Here is a 24,558-nt window from a genome sequence, read left to right on the forward strand (position 1 = left end):
ATAACAGCTTCCACTCTCGCAGGCATATGTTCAGTAAGGTGCTGGTAGGTTTCTTGGGGAAAGGCAGCTCATTCTCGAAGGAGTGTTGCACTGAGAAGAGGTATCGATGCCGGTCGGTGAGGCCTAGCACAAAGTCGGCGTTCCAAAACATCCCAAAGGTATTCTATAGGATTCATAGGATTCAGGTCAGGACTCTGTTCAGGCTGTTCATTACAGGGATGTTATTGTCGTGTAACCACTCCGCCACAGGCCGTGCATTATAAACTGGTGCTCGATCGTGCTGAAAGATGCAATCGCCATCCCCGAATTGCTCTTCAACAGTGGGAAGCAAAAAGGTGCTTAAAATATGAATGTAGGCCTTTGCTGTGATAGTACCATGCAAAACAACAAGGGGTGCAAGCCCCCTCGATGAAAAATACGACCACACCATAACACCATCGCCTCCGAATTTCACTGTTGGCACTACACACGCTGGCAGATGACGATCACCGTGCATTCGCCATACCGACAACCTGCCATCGGATCGCCACATTGTGTACCGTAATTTGTCACTCTACGCAACGTTCTTCCGCTGTTCAGTCGTCCAATGTTTACGCTCCTTATACCGAGCGAGGCGTCGTTTGGTATTTACCGGCGTGATGCGTGGCTTATGAGCACCCGCTCGACCATGAAATCCAAGTTTTCTCACCTCCCGCCTCATTGTCATAGTACTCGCAGTGAATCCTGATGTATTTTGGAATTCCTTTGTGATGGTCTGGATAGATATCTGCCTATTACACATTACGACCCTCTTCAACTGTCGGCGGTCTCTGTCAGTCAATAGACGAGGTCGACCTGTACGCTTTTGTGCTGTACGTGTCCCTTCACATTTCCACTTGACTACCACATTGGAAAAAGCGCACCTAGGGATGTTTAGGTGTGTGGAAATCTCTCGTACAGACGTATGACACAAGTGAAAGCCACGTTCGAAGTCCGTGAGTTCCGCGGAGCTCCGCATTCTGCTCTCTCACGATGTCTAACGACTACTGAGGTCGCTGATATGGAGTATCTGGCAGTAGATGGCAGCATAATGCACCTATGAAAAACTTATGTTTTTGGGGGTGTCCGGATACTTTTGATCACAATTCAAGAAGTTCTAAACAGTGCCATAATGTAACTGATAAGGCATATTGTACAGTGATCAGCGACCAGTGGGGTGTATGCCCGACACGCAACCACTAACCTCCGCCCATCCCAATTGCCGCTTAGTTACCTTGATACAGAGTAGGAAATTGCTTCCTTGTGTTTCGAGCGAATCAGAGCCCTCCGTTTTGTTGGCTATGTGTATATGTTGTCTTCTGGGGTTGCCGAATGGCCATCTTCTTTTGTATCTGATGTAACGCCACATCCCCAGGGACGCTACACATGACGCTTTCTGACCCCTGCTCATTTAGTTTCTCTCTCTCACAATCCATTGGCAACGTGTGGCTAACATAGCGTTATCATAGGTGTCACCCACTGAGTACCCTCTGTTAACATGATCATTTCATTTTGACGCTTACAACGCCATGTATTTGTCAAATTTTTGTTGCTTTTTTTTCAAAATTTTTGTACCATGTGGTTTCCCCCTGCGTCAATAGTAATACGCGGTTCAAATTTGACGTCGTTCTGAGTAGTGGTTCTCTTTGTACAGCGTTTTGATACTGGACACCCTGCATAAAGACTGAACATTGAACGAATGGATGAGTACAAACATCACCAAGTTTCATGGCTGTAGTTCGATTTTTTCGAGATGATAATTAAAACGTTTTGTCTCTCTGTTTCTCCTCACTTCTGCGCTACGATTCGACAGTGTTAATGACGTCATCCTCATCAGGTTTGAGTGCCTCTAGAGTTGTTCTTGATGAGAATGAAAACAGCACTTTGACCTAGACAATTAGAGATAACAGATAAAAGAGACGATTATAAAAAGCTATTCGGCTACCGGCGCGCCAGAGTCATGTTTACAGCGGCCGCCGTCCTGTGCCTGCTGGCTGCAGCCTGCTACGCCGCACCCCCCGCCAAGCCGCCCCTCTGGCTGGGGCGCGTCCGCGGTCAGCGGATCATCGGAGGTGAGCCCGCCGACATCTCGCAGTACCCGTGGCAGGTGTCGCTGCAGCAGCTCGACGCCCACTACTGCGGCGGCTCCGTCATAAGCCTCAACTGGGTGATCACGGCCGCTCACTGCCTCTACTTCCAAGACATAACGCTGTTCTTCGTGAGGGCGGGGACGTCCACGCGCGAAAGCGGCGGCTCCGTCTACGGCATCGCTGCTGCGCACCTCAACGAAGCCTTCGACTACGGAACAGGGGATTGCGACATCGCTGCCGTCTCCATATCTGGCTCCTTCACCTTCGGCCCTAGCGTTCAGGTATGCTGCTGCAATTACCTCTAACAAAGGGAGTCTCTGACTGAGAACTCGGCTTTCGAAGAGTGCAAAAGAATCACATGCAGAGGACCGTGGGTGTAGTGCGTCTTAAAAACTGTAGACATTTCCCATCAGCAGACTGTCTACAAAACGTGTTTAATTGTTTCAATTTTGAAGTGGTATCAATGTTGTGTATTTATTAAAAGGTAAAATTTCATAGATATGGACAAGCAATTGTAATAATATTTTATTATACGGCCGATAGTACATTTAGTAAATTCAGTTATATAATTTGCCATTGCTCTCTGTCGTTGGAATGTGCAAAGCGGCCTGAACTGCTGCTGCCATCTAAGTGATGCATGTAACATACTAACGTGATATCCCTTTAGCTGCATTTTATTGTACAATAAGGAAAACTTTTCTTCGCTGATAGAAGTTCCACAGCTCCAATGTGCTGTTTTCATTTGGATAATTTATATTTATTTTCCTGCGACTAGTTTGAGGACCGTAGCACGATGCGCAAGTGTTGGTGTGGAACTTTTGTCTCACAAAGAAAAATACATCATCAGTTATGGATCCGAAAATGAAATTACCCTTCGATTGTAGAGAAGATCATGAGAAGGAAAAACTTGTACAGGACTACTGTCGTTACGAAGATGTTTGATGCTAAAAGAAAATGACCGAATCCTTACCATTCGATGTTTTCGCGGTACTTATACCCAGTGCCAAACTACAGAAGCGAAACACGTAACTTAATTTGCTAAATAAACTGTCGACCTTCGGCTGAAATGACATAACAGCACTTTTGTTTCTCATGAGATGTCGCAGAAACTAAATCACTAGATATCGCAAAAAAAAAAAAAAAAAGAAACTGCGACTACTTCTAAATTTAAACCAACTGATGATGAGAAAAGCCTACTGTTTTGCAGACGCACAACGCTCAAGTTTGTTCTTTTATTTTCACACTTTGGAAGTCAAGGTCTCATTCCAGGATTACCGTTGTAAGACAAGACCTATTAGATCAAAGTGTTTTTTGAAACTAGCATTAATTTATTTATTTCCATTTTCGAATATTTGTCTCGAAATGGAGGAATCTTTTACTAAGCAAACAATTTACATGTAGAACGAATTAATAATAAAATTTTTATGCCTTCAGAGATCACCAATTAGGGTGCTACACAGTGAGGTGACAAAAGTCATTCGATAGCGATACGCACGTTTAGAGACCGCGGTAGTATAGAGTACGCAAGATACAAAAGGGCAGTGCACTGGCGGTGCCGCCATTTATACCCAGGTGATTCATGTTAAAAGGTTTCCGACGTGTAGATTGGCCGCACGACAGGATCTCACAGACTTTTAGCGCGGAATAGTAGTTGGAATTAGTCGCATGGGACATTCTGTTTTGGAAATCGTTAGGGAATTCAATATTCCGAGATCCACAATGGAAGAGTGTGCTGAGAACGCCAAGTATCAGTCATTACTTGTCACAACGGCCAACGCAGTGGCCGAGACCTTGATTTAACGCCGGCCGAAGTGGCCGTGCGGTTAAAGGCGCTGCAGTCTGGAACCGCAAGACCGCTACGGTCGCAGGTTCGAATCCTGCCTCGGGCATGGATGTTTGTGATGTCCTTAGGTTAGTTAGGTTTAACTAGTTCTAAGTTCTAGGGGACTAATGACCTCAGCAGTTGAGTCCCATAGTGCTCAGAGCCATTTGCACCATTTGAACCTTGATTTAACAACCGAGAGCAGCGGCGGTTGCGTAGATTTGTTAGTGCTAACAGACAAGCAACACTACGTGAAATAATCGCAGATATCAATATGGGACGTACGACGAACGTATCCGGCAGGACAGTGCAATGGTAGCAGACGACCGGCGCGAGTGCCTTTGCTAAGAGCACGACGTCGCCTGCAGCGCCTCTACTGGGGTAGTGAGCATATCGGTTGGACCCTTGGCGACTAGAAAACTAGGGCCTTGTCATATGAGTCCCGATTCCGTTGGAGAGAGCTATGGCATGGTTAGAGTGTAGCACAGACCCCATGAGGCTATGGACCCAAGTTGTCAACAAGGCACTGTGCAAGTTGGTGGTGGCTCCATAGTAGTGTGGATTGTACTTGCATAGATCATTGACGGAAAATAGGAGTGTTCGGCTACTTAGAGACTATTTACAGCCATCCATGGACCTGATGTTTCTAAACAACGACAGAACTTTTATGAATGGCAATGTGTAGTGCCATGTCAGCGGGCCACAACTGTTCACGACCGATTTGAAGAACATTCTGGACAACTCGAGCTAATGATTTGGCCACCCAGATTGCCCGACTGTATGAAATACGCCGCCGAGTCACAATAAAGTATTAAAAGCATTTAATTACATTGTGCATAACATTCTGTCAGTAAAATTACTTTCTAATGAATTAGCTTGTGTATAATTTTTCTAACTTCCTTGTTACTTAAGTAGAAGAACGCAGAATGTAATGCTGTATTGTATAGGAAATTCACAGAGGAATTTCACATCATCCTCTTGAAGATGAATTCAAATGGCATTTCACACAGTTCAGTCATGGATTGTTGCTCTGCATGAAGGGTATATAATGTTATTTAACTTTCAATTAGTTATTTTTGCAGATTGTGCAACCATTTGTTGCCAAGCCCAAAACAATAACAACAAGAAAGAACATATGAACTTTTATTAATAGGTCTGGGTTGGGTACGTCGATGAAAATTTTAGTTACAGAAAACCTGTAGCCTACCCACAAAACTGTTATGATACATTGATGTGATGGAATAATATTTTTCCGGAGACATATGCGTCTCAGATTTGTGTTAGGTAGGTATAGAAACTGAAGCAGGAATTAAAAGTTATGCCACAGCCAGGACGCGAGCACTGACTTCCTGCTTACTAGGCAAATATGCTAGCCATCACATCACAGCAGCGTCGGGGTTACTGTAGCTGCTAAGTCCAATGATCTCCCTAACACAAACTACAGTTCAAACCTTCAGTCTATTTTTCCCTTCTCACATCGTCACCATTGACGGAGCTCTCCGACAATGAGACTCACATGTCTCTCTGGAACAACGTTATTGCATCAGATCAATAGATCACCTATACCTGGGGTACAGGCAGGATTTCCCGATTAAGTGCAAAGCTGTGGTGCTCTTGCAGTGTAGGAGAGCCTTGATCATAGTGACAATACGAGAAGGGGAAAACGGCCTGCAGGTTTGAATTGACGTTTGTTTCAGGAAGGGCGCTGGCCATAGGTAGTACATGCAGCTGCTGCAGCCTCAAAGCTGTTGCGTGACTGCTAACACATCTACCTAGCAAGCAGGAGATCCGGGGTTAAGTCCTGGCCGTGGCGATAACTTTAAATCATTGCTTCAGCTTCTATCCTTATGGAAGATAATTTTATGATAGTGTTTCTTTATCCATAATAATGGTCTGGGTTATGGAATCAATATATGAAAATATTTTGTGTCTTTTGCATTGGATAATAATACTTTCGAGCAATTTATCATTTAAACGAAAACATTTTAGTTTTACAGAAGAGAAATGGAATTACTTAATGATTTTGTTCACTTATATCTTGTTATGATCTATTCATTCACTGGGATATACTAATTACGTAACCAGAACATACTGATTCACTGATGAACTTTATCATTAATGATTTATTCGAATTTGAGAGTAACAGTGATATTCACAGAAACAATCGTCAAGAAAAAAATTATCTTTGATGCCTATAATGAATCTAACTTTGACGCAGAAACGTGTGATGTATAACTCACAAAATTTTTCGACGAACTTCCTTCGAATATACATCGGTCACCGAATCTGTTGTTGAGAAGCGTACGAACACTTCGACTGAAATGTGCAGGAGCTCCATCGTGCATGAACCACATGTTGTGTCGTACTTGTAAAGGCACATGTTCTAGAAGCACAGGTAGAGTATCCCGTATGAAATCATGTACATGCTCCATCGAGCGTAGGTGGAAGAACATGGGGCCCAAAGCAAAATGAGCTCTAACATGGAAATTAAGCGTTTCCGGACACATGTCTACATAACATCTTTTCTTTATTTGTGTGTGAGGAATGTTTCCTGAAAGTTTGGCCGTACCTTTTTGTAACACCCTGTATATACAGGTTGACAACAGCCATGATTTAATATGAAAGTTTTCGTTGATTTACATGACAAATGTTTTTACATCACAGACAAATGTTGAATAGAACAGAGTAGTCAGAACACACTGACTGACAAAAAAAAAAAAAAAAAAAAAAAAAAGAAACACATGGTCGGATGTCAACGTAACTTCGTACATATAAAGACCATCGGCAAGTGTCTAAGTAATTAAGATTTCCAATTCTCTGTGACAGATACAACAGCTACAAGAGTGCATTAGTGTTATTCATGTTTAGTGTTGTCACTAGGTCTGAAAGCGTAAATAAGGGGTGTGAACAGCGTCCAGTGTTGAGTGATCACTGTGAAAGACACGGAGATGCTGCATACCTCTGTGAGACAGCATTATCAGTACCCGACAGGTTTTGAAAGGGGCATCATTGCGTGTCTCCATTTTGAGGACAGGGCGAATCGCGTAACAGAGAGATTTGTGGGGCATTCAGTTGTGAGAGTGACCCGATGTTGGACTACATGGGGATGTGAGGGAAACATACTCGCCAAAGTTCCTGTGTCCAATAATGACCACCATAAAGGAGGATCACCATATTGTGCACCAAGCACATCATCCCTTCTCATGCCACCTGAGAACAAGTGATGGACTCCGTGCTATATCTGTGCCATCCTACGGCGTTAGTCAGAGACTAAGAGCAGCAAGAATTACAGCCGCATGCATAGTTTGCCATTAGCGCCACAACAGAAGCGGCTGCGTTTTGGGTAGTGTTGTGACCAAGAAGCATGCTGGCCGTGTGGGCGATCGGTTCTAGGCGCTTCAGTCTGGAACCGCGCGACCGCTACGGTCGCTGGTTCGAATCCTGCCTCGGGCATGGATGTGTGTGATGTCCTTAGGTTAGTTAGGTTTAAGTAGTTATAAGTTCTAGGGGACTGATGACCTCAGATGTTAAGTCCCATAGTGCTCAGAGCCATTTGAACCAAGAAGCATGGACTGTTGATAAATAACGTCGCATTGTGTTCACCGTTGAAGCACGTTCTGTACTACTCCGGATGACCATCGTCAGAGAGTGTGGCTGTGACCTGAGGAAAGATCTTAGTCTTCCACTGTTGTTGACAGGCACAGTGGTGTTGCTCCTGGTGTCACGGTGTAGAGAGGCATCGAGTATGACTTCGGGTACCTTCGGGCATTCATTGAGGGAATGTGATAGCATAACCGTAGGTCAGGGACATCCTTAATGTGTTGCCTGGTATGCAGCAGTGTAGTGGTGGTATTTTGCTATGGGACAGTGTTTGCTCACACACGGAACATGCCTCTATGAACAGCCTCACGATTTTGAGGCACTCCTGTGGCCAGAAAGAACCACATATTTATGTAAGTCTGCGGGCTTTCGTGGCCGTTGTCACTGAAATTAAAATCTTCTGGGTTTTTAGGCTACGTCGTGTTTCTTCTAAAATGATCGACGTTTCGACCCCTCTGTTGGGATCTTCCTCAGCATCTGATGTCCACTATTGTCAGAGACGAGTGTAGCGTCCTCTAATAAAGGGGGATTTTTCGCGCGTTCGTACTGGGGAAGTGATAGTATTGGTTACAATTCATATGGCTACCATTGGTGGGCCATAGTCATAGGCTAATATTCCCGCTCTGATGCAGAAGAAGAGGCGTTGTGAGCTAATCTTCTGTGGATACCATTGGCGGCCCATCGTCATTGGATAGAAAGGCACTATTCCACACTTACGATGGAGAAGGGTTATCGGTTGAAATTCCTGCTACTGCTATTGGTTGGTAGTCGTCAGTGGCTAGATTCGAAACGGACAGAGGAAGAGAGGGGAATGTTTACCCAAAATCTTATTGTCCGCCGAGGTGACTTGCAGCACGTTGTTTATGCCGCTCACACACCGCAACCGCGTATTTACTTCTTGATGGCGGGGACCCACGATGTCGGAAGCCTATAGCCGTCCTCTCTATTAAAATTAGATGCATTCTTAGAAATTTCAACCGCTTCTCGAATCTTGTTTCTATAACTGTTTGTTTTCTTAGCCAGTACACGTACGTCATTAAAATCGATGTCAGAGCCACAGTTCTCATGATGTTCCGCTACTGCCGATTTTGAACTTTGTTTTAGCCGCATGTGCCGTTCGTGTTCCTTAATGTGTTCTTTAACAGTTCTTCCCGTTTCGCCCATATACACTTTGCCTCAGTCACATGTCACTTGATGGACGCCTGCATTGTGGAGGCAATGAGGTGCATCCGTTTTCCGTCGGAAAAAATCTTTTATTTTGTTTTTACTGAAGAAAGATGTCTCAATACCATTTTTTAAAAATTCTGCTTATGCGGTCAGTGACCCCAGAAACGAACGGTAACCTGACGGAGTGAGAAGGCGGTTCCTAGTCATTCTTATCAGCGGTATAAATATTCCGCTTAAAAGCCCTGTCGATTGAATAACTATCATTCCCATTTGCCTTCAATGTCCTCTCTAAAAAATTCAACTCTGATTCCAAGTTGTCGTCATCACTGTGGCCATATAACAAATGTATCGTCCACATAGCGGAACCAACAAGAAGGCTTCAAAGGAGCACTACTTAACGCCTGTTCCTCAAAATGTTCCATAAAAACGTCAGCTGCAACTGGCGAAATGGGTGAGCCCATAGCAAGGCCATCAGCGTGTTCATAGAATTCACCATTGGATTTAAAATATCTCGAACGAAGACATAATTCAATTAAGTCACAAACATCTGGAGCAACATTCTTCCTTATGATCTCCGTTGTATCTGATGCTGAGACGTTAGTAAATAACGATGTCACATCGAAGCTAACAAGAATGTCACCCGCAGATATCTTCAGTGTGCGTATAATTTCTAAAAAATGATTCGAATCTTTTATAAAAGTATTTCTTTTACCAACTAGATGCCTCAGTTTGCCAAATAAATGACGTGACAAAAAATAAGTCGGTGAGTTAATCCCACTGACTAAAGGCCTCAAAGGAACCGATTCTTTAAGCATTTTCGGTAGTCCGTACATTCTGGGTGAGATAGGTATTCGAGGTGTTAGATTCTTTGTAATAGAGATGTCCAGTCTGGAGTCTGATATCAGATTTTTCACTTTACTAACGATTCTGCTCGTCGGATCGCTTTTTAACTTGCGATACACAGGATCAGCTAGTAGTTGTTCCATCTTCCTGTGATAATCCACAGCGTCCAAAACAACAGTAGCATTCCCCTTATCCGATTTTGTTGCAACGATGCTTTCGTTTCTCCTGAGTTCAATAATAGATTTCCATTCGGGCGCCGATATGTTGCTTTTCGGAGAATTTCCGTAGAACTTTCGACACATCTTGTCTTAATTCTTCCACCTGCACCTTCGGAAGACTAAACAAGGATGCTTCGACGGCACTTACGATTTCTCCAACAGGTATTCTCTTCGGTGTAGTTGCGATATTCAGACCTTTACCGCCGGCCGGAGTGGCCGAGCGGTTAAAGGCGCTACAGTCTGGAACCGCACGCCCGCTACGGTCGCAGGTTCTAATCCTGCCTCGGGCATGGATGTGTGTGATGTCCTTAGGCTAGTTAGGTTTAAGTAGTTCTAAGTTCTAGGGGACTTATGACCACAGCAGTTGAGTCCCATAGTGCTCAGAGCCATTTGAACCATTTTTGAAGACCTTTACCCAGAACTGGAACAGTTGCTTCATCGAGTACTTCTGACGAGGGATTCACCACCACTCGCTTCCGATCCATAGCAGTGTCTTCCTTCTGAACTTAAACTGCTAACTTCCGAGGTCCGAGAAGCGGTTGAAATTTTTAAGAATGCATCTATTTTCAGTAGAGAGGACGGCTATAGCCTTCCGTTATCGGGGCTCCCCGCCATCAAGGAAGTAAATACGCGGCCGCAGTGCATGAGCGGCATAAACAACGCGCTGCAAGTTACCTCGGCGGACAATAATACACTCCTGGAAATGGAAAAAAGAACACATTGACACCTGTGTGTCAGACCCACCATACTTGCTCCGGACAGTGCGAGAGGGCTGTACAAGCAATGATCACACGCACGGCACAGCGGACACACCAGGAACCGCGGTGTTGGCCGTCGAATGGCGCTAGCTGCGCAGCATTTGTGCACCGCCGCCGTCAGTGTCAGCCAGTTTGCCGTGGCATACGGAGCTCCATCGCAGTCTTTAAAACTGGTAGCATGCCGCGACAGCGTGGACGTGAACCGTATGTGCAGTTGACGGACTTTGAGCGAGGGCGTATAGTGGGCATGCGGGAGGCCGGGTGGACGTACCGCCGAATTGCTCAACACGTGGGGCGTGAGGTCTCCACAGTACATCGATGTTGTCGCCAGTAGTCGACGGAAGGTGCACGTGCCCGTCGACCTGGGACCGGACCGCTGCGACGCACGGATGCACGCCAAGACCGTAGGATCCTACGCAGTGCCGTAGGGGACCGCACCGCCACTTCCCAGCAAATTAAGGACACTGTTGCTCCTGGGGTATCGGCGAGGACCATTCGCAACCGTCTCCATGAAGCTGGGCTACGGTCCCGCACACCGTTAGGCCGTCTTCCGCTCACGCCCCAACATCGTGCAGCCCGCCTCCAGTGGTGTCGCGACAGGCGTGAATGGAGGGACGAATGGAGACGTGTCGTCTTCAGCGATGAGAGTCGCTTCTGCCTTGGTGCCAATGATGGTCGTATGCGTGTTTGGCGCCGTGCAGGTGAGCGCCACAATCAGGACTGCATACGACCGAGGCACACAGGGCCAACACCCGGCATCATGGTGTGGGGAGCGATCTCCTACACTGGCCGTACACCACTGGTGATCGTCGAGGGGACACTGAATAGTGCACGGTACATCCAAACCGTCATCGAACCCATCGTTCTACCATTCCTAGACCGGCAAGGGAACTTGCTGTTCCAACAGGACAATGCACGTCCGCATGTATCCCGTGCCACCCAACGTGCTCTAGAAGGTGTAAGTCAACTACCCTGGCTAGCAAGATCTCCGGATCTGTCCCCCATTGAGCATGTTTGGGACTGGATGAAGCGTCGTCTCACGCGGTCTGAACGTCCAGCACGAACGCTGGTCCAACTGAGGCGCCAGGTGCAAATGGCATGACAAGCCGTTCCACAGGACTACATCCAGCATCTCTACGATCGTCTCCATGGGAGAATAGCAGCCTGCATTGCTGCGAAAGGTGGATATACACTGTACTAGTGCCGACATTGTGCATGCTCTGTTGCCTGTGTCTATGTGCCTGTGGTTCTGTCAGTGTGATCATGTGATGTATCTGACTCCAGGAATGTGTCAATAAAGTTTCCCCTTCCTGGGACAATGAATTCACGGTGTTCTTATTTCAATTTCCAGGAGTGTATTTTGGGTAAACATTCCCCTCTCTTGCTCTGTCCGTTTCGAATCTAGCCAATGATGGCGACCAACCAATAGCGATTAGCTAACAACGCCCCTTCTTCTGCATCAGAGCGGGAATATTAACCTATGACTATGGCCCACCAATGGTAGCCATATGAATTGTAACCAATACTATCACTTCTCCAGCACGATCGCGTAAAAAATCCCCCTTTATTAGAGGACGCTACACTCGTCTCTGACAGTGTTCTAGCAGTAGTGGACATCAGAAGATCCTGAGGAGGATCCCAGTAGAGGGGTCGAATCGTCGATCATTTTACAAGAAACATGACGTGGCCTAATAACCCTGAAGATTTTAACTTCAACCACATATTTGTATCCTCAATAGAACTGATGTGGCATCAGCTCACGTATAAGCACCGTCCCATTGCTAGTGTCCAGGATATCAAGGACCAGTTACAAAGATTGCGGACCAGCTTGCCTCAGGAGAGGATACAAGACTTTCCCGGCCGAATCATCCGTACCATCGATGAATGGGAACGATGTTAGTGAAAGAACTGTCCTCCGCATTGTTTGAAACTGCCCTGCACCCAAGAGAAGCCCTCTGGAATTGACTAGCGTCAGGAGAACTTCAGCTAGTGTTCATCAGAGGCAAGGGTATCGTCAGGAGTGCTCCAGAGAAATCTGATAGGACTGCTATTATTCACTCTATATATAAAAGCTCTGAGAGACAGGCTGAGTAGCGATCCCTTTGGTGATGACGCTGTGGTATACGGGAAGGCCTTGTCGTTGAGTGACTGTAGGTAGATACAAGATGACTTAGACTAAATTTATTGTTGGTGTGACGAATAGGAGAATGTAGAAAAATATAAGTTAATGCAGATGAGTGCCAAAAACAGTCCCAGGAAGTTCGAATACAGCTTTAGTAATGTGCTACTTGACACATGTCAGTTAAATATCTTGGCTTAAAGTTGCAGAGCAATATGAAATGGAGCGACAAGGGAGACAACGTACAGGACACCGGTGTGACTCATTCTCGAGTACTACTCGAGTGTCTGGAATCCCCATCAGGTCGGATTAGAGGAAGACATTGAAAAGCAGGCTGCTAGATTTTTTGCTGGTAAGTTTGATCAGCACTCCAGTATTACGGAGATGGTTTGTTAAGTTAAACGGGAATCCCAAGTCGAATGGGAATCCATGGAGGAAAGGCGACTTTCTTTTCGAGAAACGAATTGAGGAGATTTGGAAAACCGGCATCTGCAGCTGACTGCAGAACGATTATATTGTCACTAACGTACATTTTGCTTAAGGACCACAGAGATAAGATAAAGGAAATTAGGGCTCGTACAGAGGTACATAGGTAGTTATTTTTCCCTCGCTCTATTTGCGGGTGCAACAGAAGGGAAATGATTAATTGTGTTACACCCTTCCGCCGCAAACGGCACTGTTGGTCGTAGTTGCTGTTGCACTAGTCTGTATCGCACCCAAATGGACCGAGGAAGACGTGCAGACGTTCTCCACAAGAGAGGCAAATCTTCATCACCAACTTGTGAGTGTGATGGTGAATGACAGACAATTGTTCGTCTTGTATCAATATATTCCACACTTGCCTACAAGGGTCCATTCTGAGATTTCCTAACAGTGATGAGTGATGTGGTAAACTACATAAAATACCTTGATATTCTCGTATAGCTATTGTCATTTGTGTTATGTTATGCTGGAGAGCTGAACTGAAGTCTTCTTGTGATTGAAAATTCTTCATGTATGCAACATTTTAAGGCATGCATACAGGCTAGAGGGTATACAACGTCATACTGCTAGGTAGACTGATAGTGCCAACTTATTTGTAAATTTGACTAGATTTTGTAATCACTGAATAACATCATGTAGCCTTTCAACCCATGAAGTTTCATTTCTTTTCCCTCCTCCCCTACTGCGTGCTGCTCTTTTTTTCATCTGGATATGCATATTACTGAATAAATGCTTGTGGATATTGGTAAAGTGATACGGTTCACCTGCTACATTTATGGTGTGTATAACATTGAAGCACATAGGTAACTTATTGCTTTTTACTAGGCTGTGAACATTGGCGATGTGGAACCTGAAGAGGGTGTACTGGTGACTGTCTCTGGTTGGGGCGCCCTGTCATCCGATGCGGATGTTACCGAGCAGCTGCAAGCTGTGACGGTACCGGTCGTGGGCCGTGACACGTGCTACAGTGTCTGGGGAGCCACGCAGAACATGATCTGCGCTGGTGGGCAGGGCGCTGGCATGTGCTGGGGCGACAGCGGCAGCCCGCTGGTGGCCAACTCCACGCTGCTCGGCGTCGCCTCCCAGGGCTTCTGTGCTACTCCGGGGATACCTGAAGTCTACACCAACGTCGCTGCCCTGCGCACCTGGATCAGGGAAACAACTGGTGCCTAGCTAACGTTCCTCACGACAGATAATGAAAGTTTCTTCAAAAGTGCTGAATAAAATAATTTTTTGTCAGCCATGTAATTGCTCTATAAGTACTTGTTACCTCTAATGACAGGATCTCATTTTATCACCCTTGTAAACATAAAGACATGTTATAACTATGCAACTCGAACAAAACTTGTTGTTAAAGTCAGTCATTAAAACAACATGATGCCTGAATGAATACTTCAGTCTGTACCAAAGTGGTCTGTGAAATAGTACGTCTGCCAGATCGAGACTGATACCGACAGGATTCAAAGATCTAGGTTCGGCTCCACATCAAATAACCAACTTTAACTCGTCATAAAGTTTCTTTCCTGCTTGTGCCCTGCTGCAAGGTAAATATATCGTATCAAGGTCAAGGCAATTCCACAAAATACTTGTTCCTAATCCCGTGAGGTACGCATGTTATTCTCTAATCGTAGCTTAGACCAGTTTTTGAGGCGTTCTACGACGGATAATATAGCAGAACGTTGCTTGAGGAAGATTATGATTCACGTTCTGTCTGGCAGAAAGTTATCAGACTATCCGCATCACAATATCATTATCTCAATGGATCTCTCATGGAAAGCTTTTTCTTGTATGCTTAAAGAAATGCTACCTGCCAATATTATTCACAGCCACTTCTGAGTAAGATTAACACTGAGGTGACAAAAATCATGGGCTACCTCCTAAGATCGCACTGGACCTCCTTTTGCCTGACGTAGTGCAGCAACTCGAGGTAACATGGACTCAATAAGTCGTTGGACGTTCCCTGCAGATATATTATCCCACGCTGCCTCCATAGCCGTCCATAATCGCGAAAGTGTTGCCAGTGCAGGATGTTGTGCACAAACTAACCTCTCGATTATGTCCCATAAATGTTCGATAGGATTCGGCAGACAGTCTGGATGTCCAAATCGTTCCCTTGAACTGTCCAGAATATTCTTCAAAGCAGTTGCGAACTATTGTGTCCCTGTGACATGCCATTATTATTTGGGATCATGAAGTGCATGAATGTCTGCAAATGATCTCCAGGTAGCCGAACATAGCCATTTACAGTGAGTGAACGGTTTAGCTGGGCTAGAGGAACCAGTCCATTCCATGGAAACACACCTCACCGTTATGTAGTCATTACGAACTTTCATAGTGCCTTGTTGAGAACTTGGATTCATGGCTTCATGGGGTCTGCGCCACACTCCAACCCTAGAGTCAGCTCTTTCCAGCTGAAATGGGACTGATCTGATCAGGCTACGTTTTTCCAGCTCTTTAGGATCCAACCGATATGCTCACGACTCCAGGAGAAGCGGCGCAGGCGACGTCGTGCTGTTAGCAAAGACACTCGCGTCGGTCGTGTGCAGCCTTAGCCCATTAACGCCAGATTTCGCTGCACTTTCCTAAGAGATAAGTTCGTCGTTCATCCCATATTGATTTCTGCGATTCTTTCATGCAGTGTTGCTTGTCTGTTAGCATTGATAACTCTGCGCAAACATCGCTGTTATCGTTCGTTAACTGAAGGTCGTGGGCAACTGCACTGTCCACCGTGAGGGGTAACGAGCGAAATTTGGTATTCTCGCCACATTCTTGACATTTTGGATCTCGGGATATTGAATTCCCTAACGATTTCTGACATGGAATGTCCTATGAAACTTGCTCCAGTTAATATTCGGCGTTCGAAGTCTGTTAAATCCTGTCGTGCGACCATAATCACGTCGCAAACCTTTTAACACGAATCACCTGAGTACAAATGACAGCTCCTTCAATGCACAGCCCGTTCATACCATCCGTACGCGATACTACTTCCATCTGTATACGTGCATATCGCCATCCCATGACTTTTGCCACCTGAGTGTATATTGTCATTATTAATTTTCAGATTGCATTTTTCTCTATCTATTTTCGTCCTAATGCGGAATGTAACAGTAAAGAATATGACTGCCTGAAGATCAGTAAGACGTCTAAAAATGTCCGAGGAGAGGAAACCATACGCTAATGTGACTACCAATAATGTAACTCAGTAATAATTGGCAATTGCAGTGACTTTAACTTTCGAATAACTAAAGAATGAAGACATTGTTTAAATAACTGATGAAGAAGTGAGTTGTTTCTACCTTTCATTCAAAAATGTATTGCGCCACTCAATTTTACTCCCTCTCCCTCTGTGCATTTTACGTTTCATTCTCTTTCTGACTACCTTTTATTTCCTCCTTCCCTCTCCCCTCTCTCCTTTAGCTCCGTTGCTAACTTCTCAGTCTCCTCCCAATCCTCATCTCTTCTACCCGCTTAAACCCCTCCCATTTTCTTTCTCCTACTCATTTTCTGTCCCATAATTCTCCCATCATAATCCGTTTCTTGCTCTCCTCTCCCACTTCTCCGTCACTCATTCACTCACTGTTTTGTATCCTAGTCAATTTCCACTCTGTGTCACATCTCCCTCGGTTTAACGCCTCTACCCGTGGTCTAGGGGTAGCGTCTTTGATTCATAATCAAAACGTCTTCGGTCCCGGGTTCGATTCCCGCCACTGCTTAAATTTTGATAAATAATCAGCATTGGCGGCCGAAGACTTCCGGCATAAGAAGTCAGCTTCATTCTGCCAACGGCCTTGTCAAAGAGGGCGGAGGAGCGGATAGAGGTTCAGGGCACTCTCTTGTCCTAGGGGTGGGAAATTGCCCCTAAGGGCGGAAGACTCAGCAATGGTCAACGACATGAGGATGCAGAAGGCAATGGAAACCACTGCATTAAAGACACGTAACGTGTATCCACAGGACATGTGGCCTGTAATTGAAGAAGTGTCATGATGATCTCTCCAGTGGCAAAAGATTCCGGAATAGTCCCCCATTCGGATCTCCGGGAGGGGACTACCAAGGGGGAGGTTACCATGAGAAAAAGATTGAATAATCAACGAAAGGATAACGTTCTACGAGTCGGGGCGTGGAATGTCAGAAGCTTGAACGTGGTAGGGAAACTAGAAAATCTGAAAAGGGAAATGCAAAGGCTCAATCTAGATATAGTAGGGGTCAGTGAAGTGAAGAGGAAGGAAGACAAGGATTTCTGGTCAGATGAGTATCGGGTAACATCAACAGCAGCAGAAAATGGTATAACAGGTGTAGGATTCGTTATGAATAGGAAGGTAGGGCAGAGGGTGTGTTACTGTGAACAGTTCAGTGACTGGGTTGTTCTAATCAGAATCGACAGCAGACCAACACCGACAACGATAGTTCAGGTACACATGCCGACGTCGCAAGCTGAAGATGAACATATAGAGAAAGTGTATGAGGATATTGAAAGGGTAATGCAGTATGTAAAGGGGGACGAAAATCTAATAGTCATGGGCGACTGGAATGCAGTTGTAGGGGAAGGAGTAGAAGAAAAGGTTACAGGAGAATATGGGCTTGGGACAAGGAATGAAAGAGGAGAAAGACTAATTGAGTTCCGTAACAAGTTTCAGCTAGTAATAGCGAATACCCTGTTCAAGAATCACAAGAGGAGGACGTATACTTGGAAAAGGCCGGGAGATACGGGAAGATTTCAATTAGATTACATCATGGTCAGACAGAGATTCCGAAATCAGATACTGGATTGTAAGGCGTACCCAGGAGCAGATATAGACTCAGATCACAATATAGTAGTGATGAAGAGTAGGCTGAAGTTCAAGAAATTAGTCAGGAAGAATCAATACGCAAAGAAGTGGGATACGGAAGTCCTAAGGAATGACGAGATACGTTTGAAGTTCTCTAACGCTATGGATACAGCAATAAGGAATAGCGCAGTAGGCAGTACAGTTGAAGAGGAATGGACATCCCAAAAAAGGGCTATCACGGATGTTGGGAAGGAAAACATAGGTACAAAGAAGGTAGCTGCGAAGAAACCATGGGTAACGAAATACTTCAGTTGATTGATGAAAGGAGGAAGTACAAACATGTTCCGGGAAAATCAGGAATACAGAAATACAAGTCGCTGAGGAATGAAATAAATAGGAAGTGCAGGGAAGCTAAGACGAAATGGCAGGAAAAATGTGAAGACATCGAAAAAGATATGATTGTCGAAAGGACAGACTCAGCATACAGGAAAGTCAAAACAACCTTTGGTGACATTAAAAGCAACGGTGGTAACATTAAGAGTGCAACGTGAATTCCACTGTTAATTGCAGAGGAGAGAGCAGATAGGTGGAAAGAATACATTGAAAGCCTCTATGAGGGTGAAGATTTGTCTGATGTGATAGAAGAAGAAACAGGAGTCGATTTAGAAGAGATAGGGGATCCAGTATTAGAATCGGAATTTAAAAGAGCTTTGGAAGACTTACGGTCAAATAAGGCAGAAGGGATAGATAACATCCCATCAGAATTTCTAAAATCATTGGGGGAAGTGGGAACAAAACGACTATTCACGTTGGTGTGTAGAATATATGAGTCTGGCGATATACCATCTGACTTTCGGAAAAGCATCATCCACACAATTCCGAAGACGGCAAGAGCTAACAAGTGCGAGAATTATCGCACAATCAGCTTAACAGCTCATGCATCGAAGCTGCTTACAAGAATAATATACAGAAGAATGGAAAAGAAAATTGAGAATGCGCTAGGTGACGATCAGTTTGGCTTTAGGAAAAGTAAAGGGACGAGAGAGGCAATTCTGACGTTACGGCTAATAATGGAAGCAAGGCTAAAGAAAAATCAAGACACTTTGATAGGATTTGTCGACCTGGAAAAAGCGTTCGACAACATAAAATGGTGCAAGCTGTTGGAGATTCTGAAAAAAGTAGGGGTAAGCTATAGGGAGAGACGGGTCATATACAATATGTACAACAACCAAGAGGGAATAATAAGAGTGGACGATCAAGAACGAAGTGCTCGTATTAAGAAGGGTGTAAGACAAGGCTGTAGCCTTTCGCCCCTACTGTTCAATCTGTACATCGAGGAAGCAATGATGGAAATAAAAGAAAGGTTCAGGAGTGGAATTAAAATACATGGTGAAAGGATATCAATGATACGATTCGCTGATGACATTGCTATCCTGAGTGAAAGTGAAGAAGAATTAAATGATCTGCTGAACGGAATGAACAGTCTAATGAGTACACAGTATGGTTTGAGAGTAAATCGGAGAAAGACGAAGGTAATGAGAAGTAGTAGAAATGAGAACAGCGAGAAACTTAACATCAGGATTGATGGTCACGAAGTCAATGAAGTTAAGGAATTCTGCTACCTAGCCAGTAAAATAACCAATGACGGACGGAGCGAGGAGGACATCAAAAGCAGACTCGCTATGGCAAAAAAGGCATTTGTGGCCAAGAGAAGTCTACTAATATCAAATACCGGCCTTAATTTGAGGAAGAAATTTCTGAGGATGTACGTCTGGAGTACAGCATTGTATGGTAGTGAAACATGGACTGTGGGAAAACCGGAACAGAAGAGAATCGAAGCATTTGAGATGTGGTGCTATAGACGAATGTTGAAAATTAGGTGGACTGATAAGGTAAGGAATGAGGAGGTTCTACGCAGAATCGGAGAGGAAAGGAATACGTGGAAAACACTGATAAAGAGAAGGGACAGGATGATAGGACATCTGCTAAGACATGAGGGAATGACTTCCATAGTACTAGAGGGAGCTGTAGAGGGCAAAAACTATAGAGGAAGACAGAGATTGGAATACGTCAAGCAAATAATTGAGGACGTAGGTTGCAAGTGCTACTCTGAGATGAAGAGGTTAGCACAGGAAAAGAATTCGTGGCGGGCCGCATCAAACCAGTCAGTAGCCTGATGACAAAAAAAAAAAAAAAAAAAAAATAAATGCTCCTCAATTCTCCCACTTATGCTCGTCCCATCTGACACATTGTCACTACCTCTTGCTATCTCCCTCTCTTGTTCTCTGTCTGTTCTCTGTCACCCTCAGCTCCAATCAACTCTTCCTCCCATCCTCCTCATTTCTCTCTCTGTCTCTTTCTCTCCCATTCCCCTTCTGTTCTATATCTCCCTTCCTCTCATTTTCCCTCATTCTCACACCCTTTCCCCTCTCTTTCTCCATTCACTCCTCTCTCAAACACACACACACACACACACACACACACACACACACACAGTGAGAGAGAGAGAGAGAGAGAAGAGAGTTCATCTGTCCGGTTTGGTGTGTATACGTGATTATTTCATGTGACCCATTAAAACTCTGGGCTTAGGGGGAATATGTATTAGGATATATACTGCCAGTTTCACTGTATGAGGAAGACACAAAAACCTACTTACACCTTCAACCTTCGACAGGCTACTCCCCTTTCCCTCCTAAATTCTGCTCTTTTTCATTTCTAACAGATCTACTCTTAACTAGTTCCCTAGAAAGACGAGTCAGTCTAGTATCTAGCATGATATTCTTAGTACTGACTAGCATTAAAAATAACTGAGAAATTTCCTTGTTCGTAAAAGGATTGCCACATAGTTTGAATTTTCTGAGCTACTGATAACTGCTGTCATTGTTGTTAAAAGTTTCCCTAGTGGTTTCGTACGTCGTAAGTCGTTATTATAAATAACGATAGTTCGACTATAATCGAAAACCTACTTACGTGATACAGCCAGTCACACACTGAAGATTGCAGTCTTTTCTCTTCGTGATGAGAGTAAGGTAATTTTCAATTCAGTTTTTTATGTATTAAATAAAATATATGTCCAAAATTGTTATCCATAATGAAGGCTCTCATGGTTCCGAAAAATTAAAGAAACCGGAGAGTCGTAACAGAGGTGACATTTAGCTCAGACCAGCTTTGAAGCCTTAAACATTGCTGTCGACGTTTGTTAAGTAATATGCAATTAGCAGAAAACTGATGAAGCTGAATGGTACTTAAATTCAGAGATGAACACGTTATTTCACACCATGAACAATCACTAGCTGATACTGATAGTTTCGTTACCTCCAAAAGTGAATCAGAAATAGTTCAGAAAGGAGCTCAGAATTTGACCCACGGTAGGAGGCATGCAGTTATCTTGAGACACTGTGTAATGATCATGTTATCTGCATTAATTTATTTATTTTTATTCGTTTTGTTTTCTAAATCGAGACATTATGATACTGTGGCCAGAGTATTCTAGATTGTCTGTTAGCAAGGAAGTGGAACTGGTCACATAGTTTTGTATATTTAATTTAATCATTTATATAAACTTTTACATGGGCTAAATTATTAAAAAATTGACGGCGTGGCTAAATTCTGATGTTAGTGGTGTATAATATTTGCGGGAATGTTTAGTTTTCATTTTATTAAGTACTGTATTAAAAGAATATATTTGATCTTGATTAATTGAGTGTTTGTTGAAACGTCCAGGAACATATGCAAATTCCCTTGATCAAGTAGTCACTCAGTTACACTTCCCTATAATTGCAAATCTGGGTCAGCATCGCCAGTGGTTCATTTACTTTTTCTTCCCTTCTCTCTGCAGTGCGCTGGAGGCCTCCAAAAGTTGAGAGCGAGGCTAATAGAAAAAGATAAGGGCTTTTTTGAGGAATAGGGCTGAATTGTAAACATGATGAGGTCTAGAGTGAGTTTCAAGATGCGGCCACAGCGACATTCACCAGGCACCCCAAACCCTCACATGAGCAGTGTCACCAGGGTCGTTTACTGTGAAAGACACGGATTCTGGAAGGAGGCCCTTTATGGACACATAAAAAGCTTCTACTCTGGTATTGCTTCTCTTAGCCCTCTGTGGGAAACACCATTGAGTCCGTGGCATAGTCAGTTAACGTCTGGCTCAAAATTGTTAGAATACAGAATTCCTCTTGTTTCAATCTCTAAACCTCTATTTATCAAGATTTCATGCGCTTTTGACTTGGGGCCTACGTGCCGAGTTTGCCATTCGTCAGTTTCAGAATCACAGCCTGGGAAGGGAGAAGTCTCCTGTCTCCTTTTGCTATCTCTGATCGATTAGCTTAAGAGTGGTGAGATAGGATAGAGTAGGAGATTCTGGTGATGAATTTTTAATGCGTCGTAACTCGCGATCTCCGCATTCACTGGCCAGTGAGTTCCCGATCTAGTGGAAAGTCAGGCAAATTATGGAGCATTTACATAGAAACACTTCTCTTCAGATGTTCAGAGAGTATACTTCACGTTAGAATTTGACAGAGAAAAGATTTCATGTTAAGCTTTTGCAGAATTTTGTATGAGACAGAGATTTATTAAGATATGACTGATGAGACGAGCTTTCCTGTCACCGGAGGGATTTGTGCACATGAGCATTAAGTACGAAGGGAGGGCTGAAATCATATTCTCCAACTACTGCTGCCACAGGTTTCGTTATTCACACTCTGTAACCAATATCGTTCAGCCAAATACACGGCTTTAAATAAACGCATCCAGCTTGTTGCTCTCAATGCACATTTTGGGAATCTTACGGAGTTTGCTCCTATCTTTCTGTCTAATTCCAGATTTAACTAACAACATACGCAATCGCTGGCCATGTTAGCAAATTATTAATGTAACTGCGTTTCATCGTCCCCACCCACCAGTTCTAAGGTTACACTTTAGAGTTATGATCCCTTGTCTGTCTGTCAATGGTTCTTTTGATATATCAGTGGGTAATTTTCATGTTTGAAGACAATAAATGTAATTGTGATAGTGAAAATTTTTTATGGTCTTATCTAGGAGATCCTTCCCCACCCCCCCTCCCCCCTCCTCCCATTAATACACAGCTGGAAAAAAAATTAGTACATCCCTTTAGAGGTTTCAGTTCACTCGAGATTTATTGTTCAACAGTGCATATGAAGTACATGAAATGAATAGATTTACAGATCAGTAGCACAAGCAGTTCTGAGGTACCAGGTATCGACCCATGCTGAAACACCCATATTAATACGCAGTGTCGTCTGCATGAGCGGCAGTGCACGCGCTGACTCTGGTATCCAGTCGATCATAGAGATGGCGAATACTGTACTGCGATACCATATACCACACTTGCCCGACTTGTTCAGGTAGTTCTGTTAGTTCTGTAAGAGTTGTTGGCTGACGAGTCGCACGAATCTATTTTGTTCCATCGTTTCCCACACGTGCTGGATTGGAGACAAGTTTGGAGATCGTGCTGGCCAGGTAAGTTGTCGAGCGTCTTGCAGAGCACGTTGAGTTTCACGGGCAGTGTGTAGGTGAGCATTATCCTGTACGAGCAATACATCATCTTCCTGTTGCAAGAACGACAAAATAACCGGTACAACAACATTCCGCACGTTCCGAGCGCCGGTTAGCGTCCGCTGCAGAAACACCAAAAGTGAACGAGTGTTGAAGCTTATCGCACGCCCGACCTTAAGTCCTAGGGTAGAGTAAGTGTATCTTGTGCAAATGCATCTACGAGACAGTGCTCACCATGTCTATGTCATAAAACTCTAACATCACTTGTGTGCAGGTAGAGTCTGCTTTCATCGCTGAAGATCACGGCACGCCATTCCATCTTCCTAGTTATCCTCTGATGGCACCCGTCGATACCGTGGCGTGAGTGGAAGACGGGCTAGAGGTGTGTGTGCCCATAGTACCACCGGTAATAACAATTTCGCAACAGTTCGTGTTGACACATGTCGGCTGACAAGCTCTGTTGTCTGTGCTAGCTGTGCGACCTACCCTGCTGTTCTCACAATACGACCATCCTGGTGGACATCTGTGCTGCGTGTGTGAGAAAGTTCACGTGACGACTGACACAAGCTACGCAGCACGTCCAACTTGTGTGGTAGTTCTCCGAAAGGACCATTCCGCCATTCAGAAGGCAATAATTTGACCTTCTTAAGACTAGCTTAGTTAGCTGTAGAAAGCTGGAGTGCATCTCTGTGGCATGGTTGCCTTCTTGTTTCACATGTTTGCATCACAATGATCCTTCTGGCTGTGAGTACTCCCTATTAAAGGATAGACACAGATGACCACTACACTGTCTGTTGGCGGACGATGTTGAAACGTTGAAACCATTACCAGTGCATGTACTATATTCCAAGTGGCAGATGCAGTCATTGGTTCAAAATCGGTGTCGTCTTTTCAGGTGTACTAATTTTTTTCCGGCTGTGTATGTTAGTGTGAGTGGTGTGCTACCCATTTGTTTCATGCTTAATTGGGCCATCCCTATTCACTTAAATAAGACGTTTCCATTTCGGGAGTGTACGCTGTTGGTCACTCAACCACAACTGACACCCCACATATCTTTAGTCCAAAGACGGTGTGGTGCAGCGCTCAAGCTAGTCTGTGCTGTCCTGTTCAAGCTTATTCATCTCTGAATAACTACAGCAACTTATTTACGTCTGAATCTG

The 24,558-nt window shown here is 44.4% G+C and overlaps 1 protein-coding gene across 1 annotated transcript; it reads left to right on the forward strand.

Annotated features, from left to right (window-relative positions):
• The first annotated feature begins 1,978 nt into the window (after positions 1-1,978).
• LOC124606284 (trypsin delta-like) lies at positions 1,979-14,504 on the forward strand. The gene is made up of 2 exons (XM_047138266.1): positions 1,979-2,389; positions 13,944-14,504. Exons 1-2 carry the CDS (start codon positions 1,979-1,981, stop codon positions 14,289-14,291), a joined length of 759 nt encoding a protein of 252 aa, XP_046994222.1. The 3' UTR covers positions 14,292-14,504.
• Positions 14,505-24,558: the final 10,054 nt, after the last annotated feature.

This window comes from Schistocerca americana, chromosome 3 (assembly GCF_021461395.2).
Source record: "Schistocerca americana isolate TAMUIC-IGC-003095 chromosome 3, iqSchAmer2.1, whole genome shotgun sequence".
NCBI lineage: Eukaryota > Metazoa > Arthropoda > Insecta > Orthoptera > Acrididae > Schistocerca > Schistocerca americana.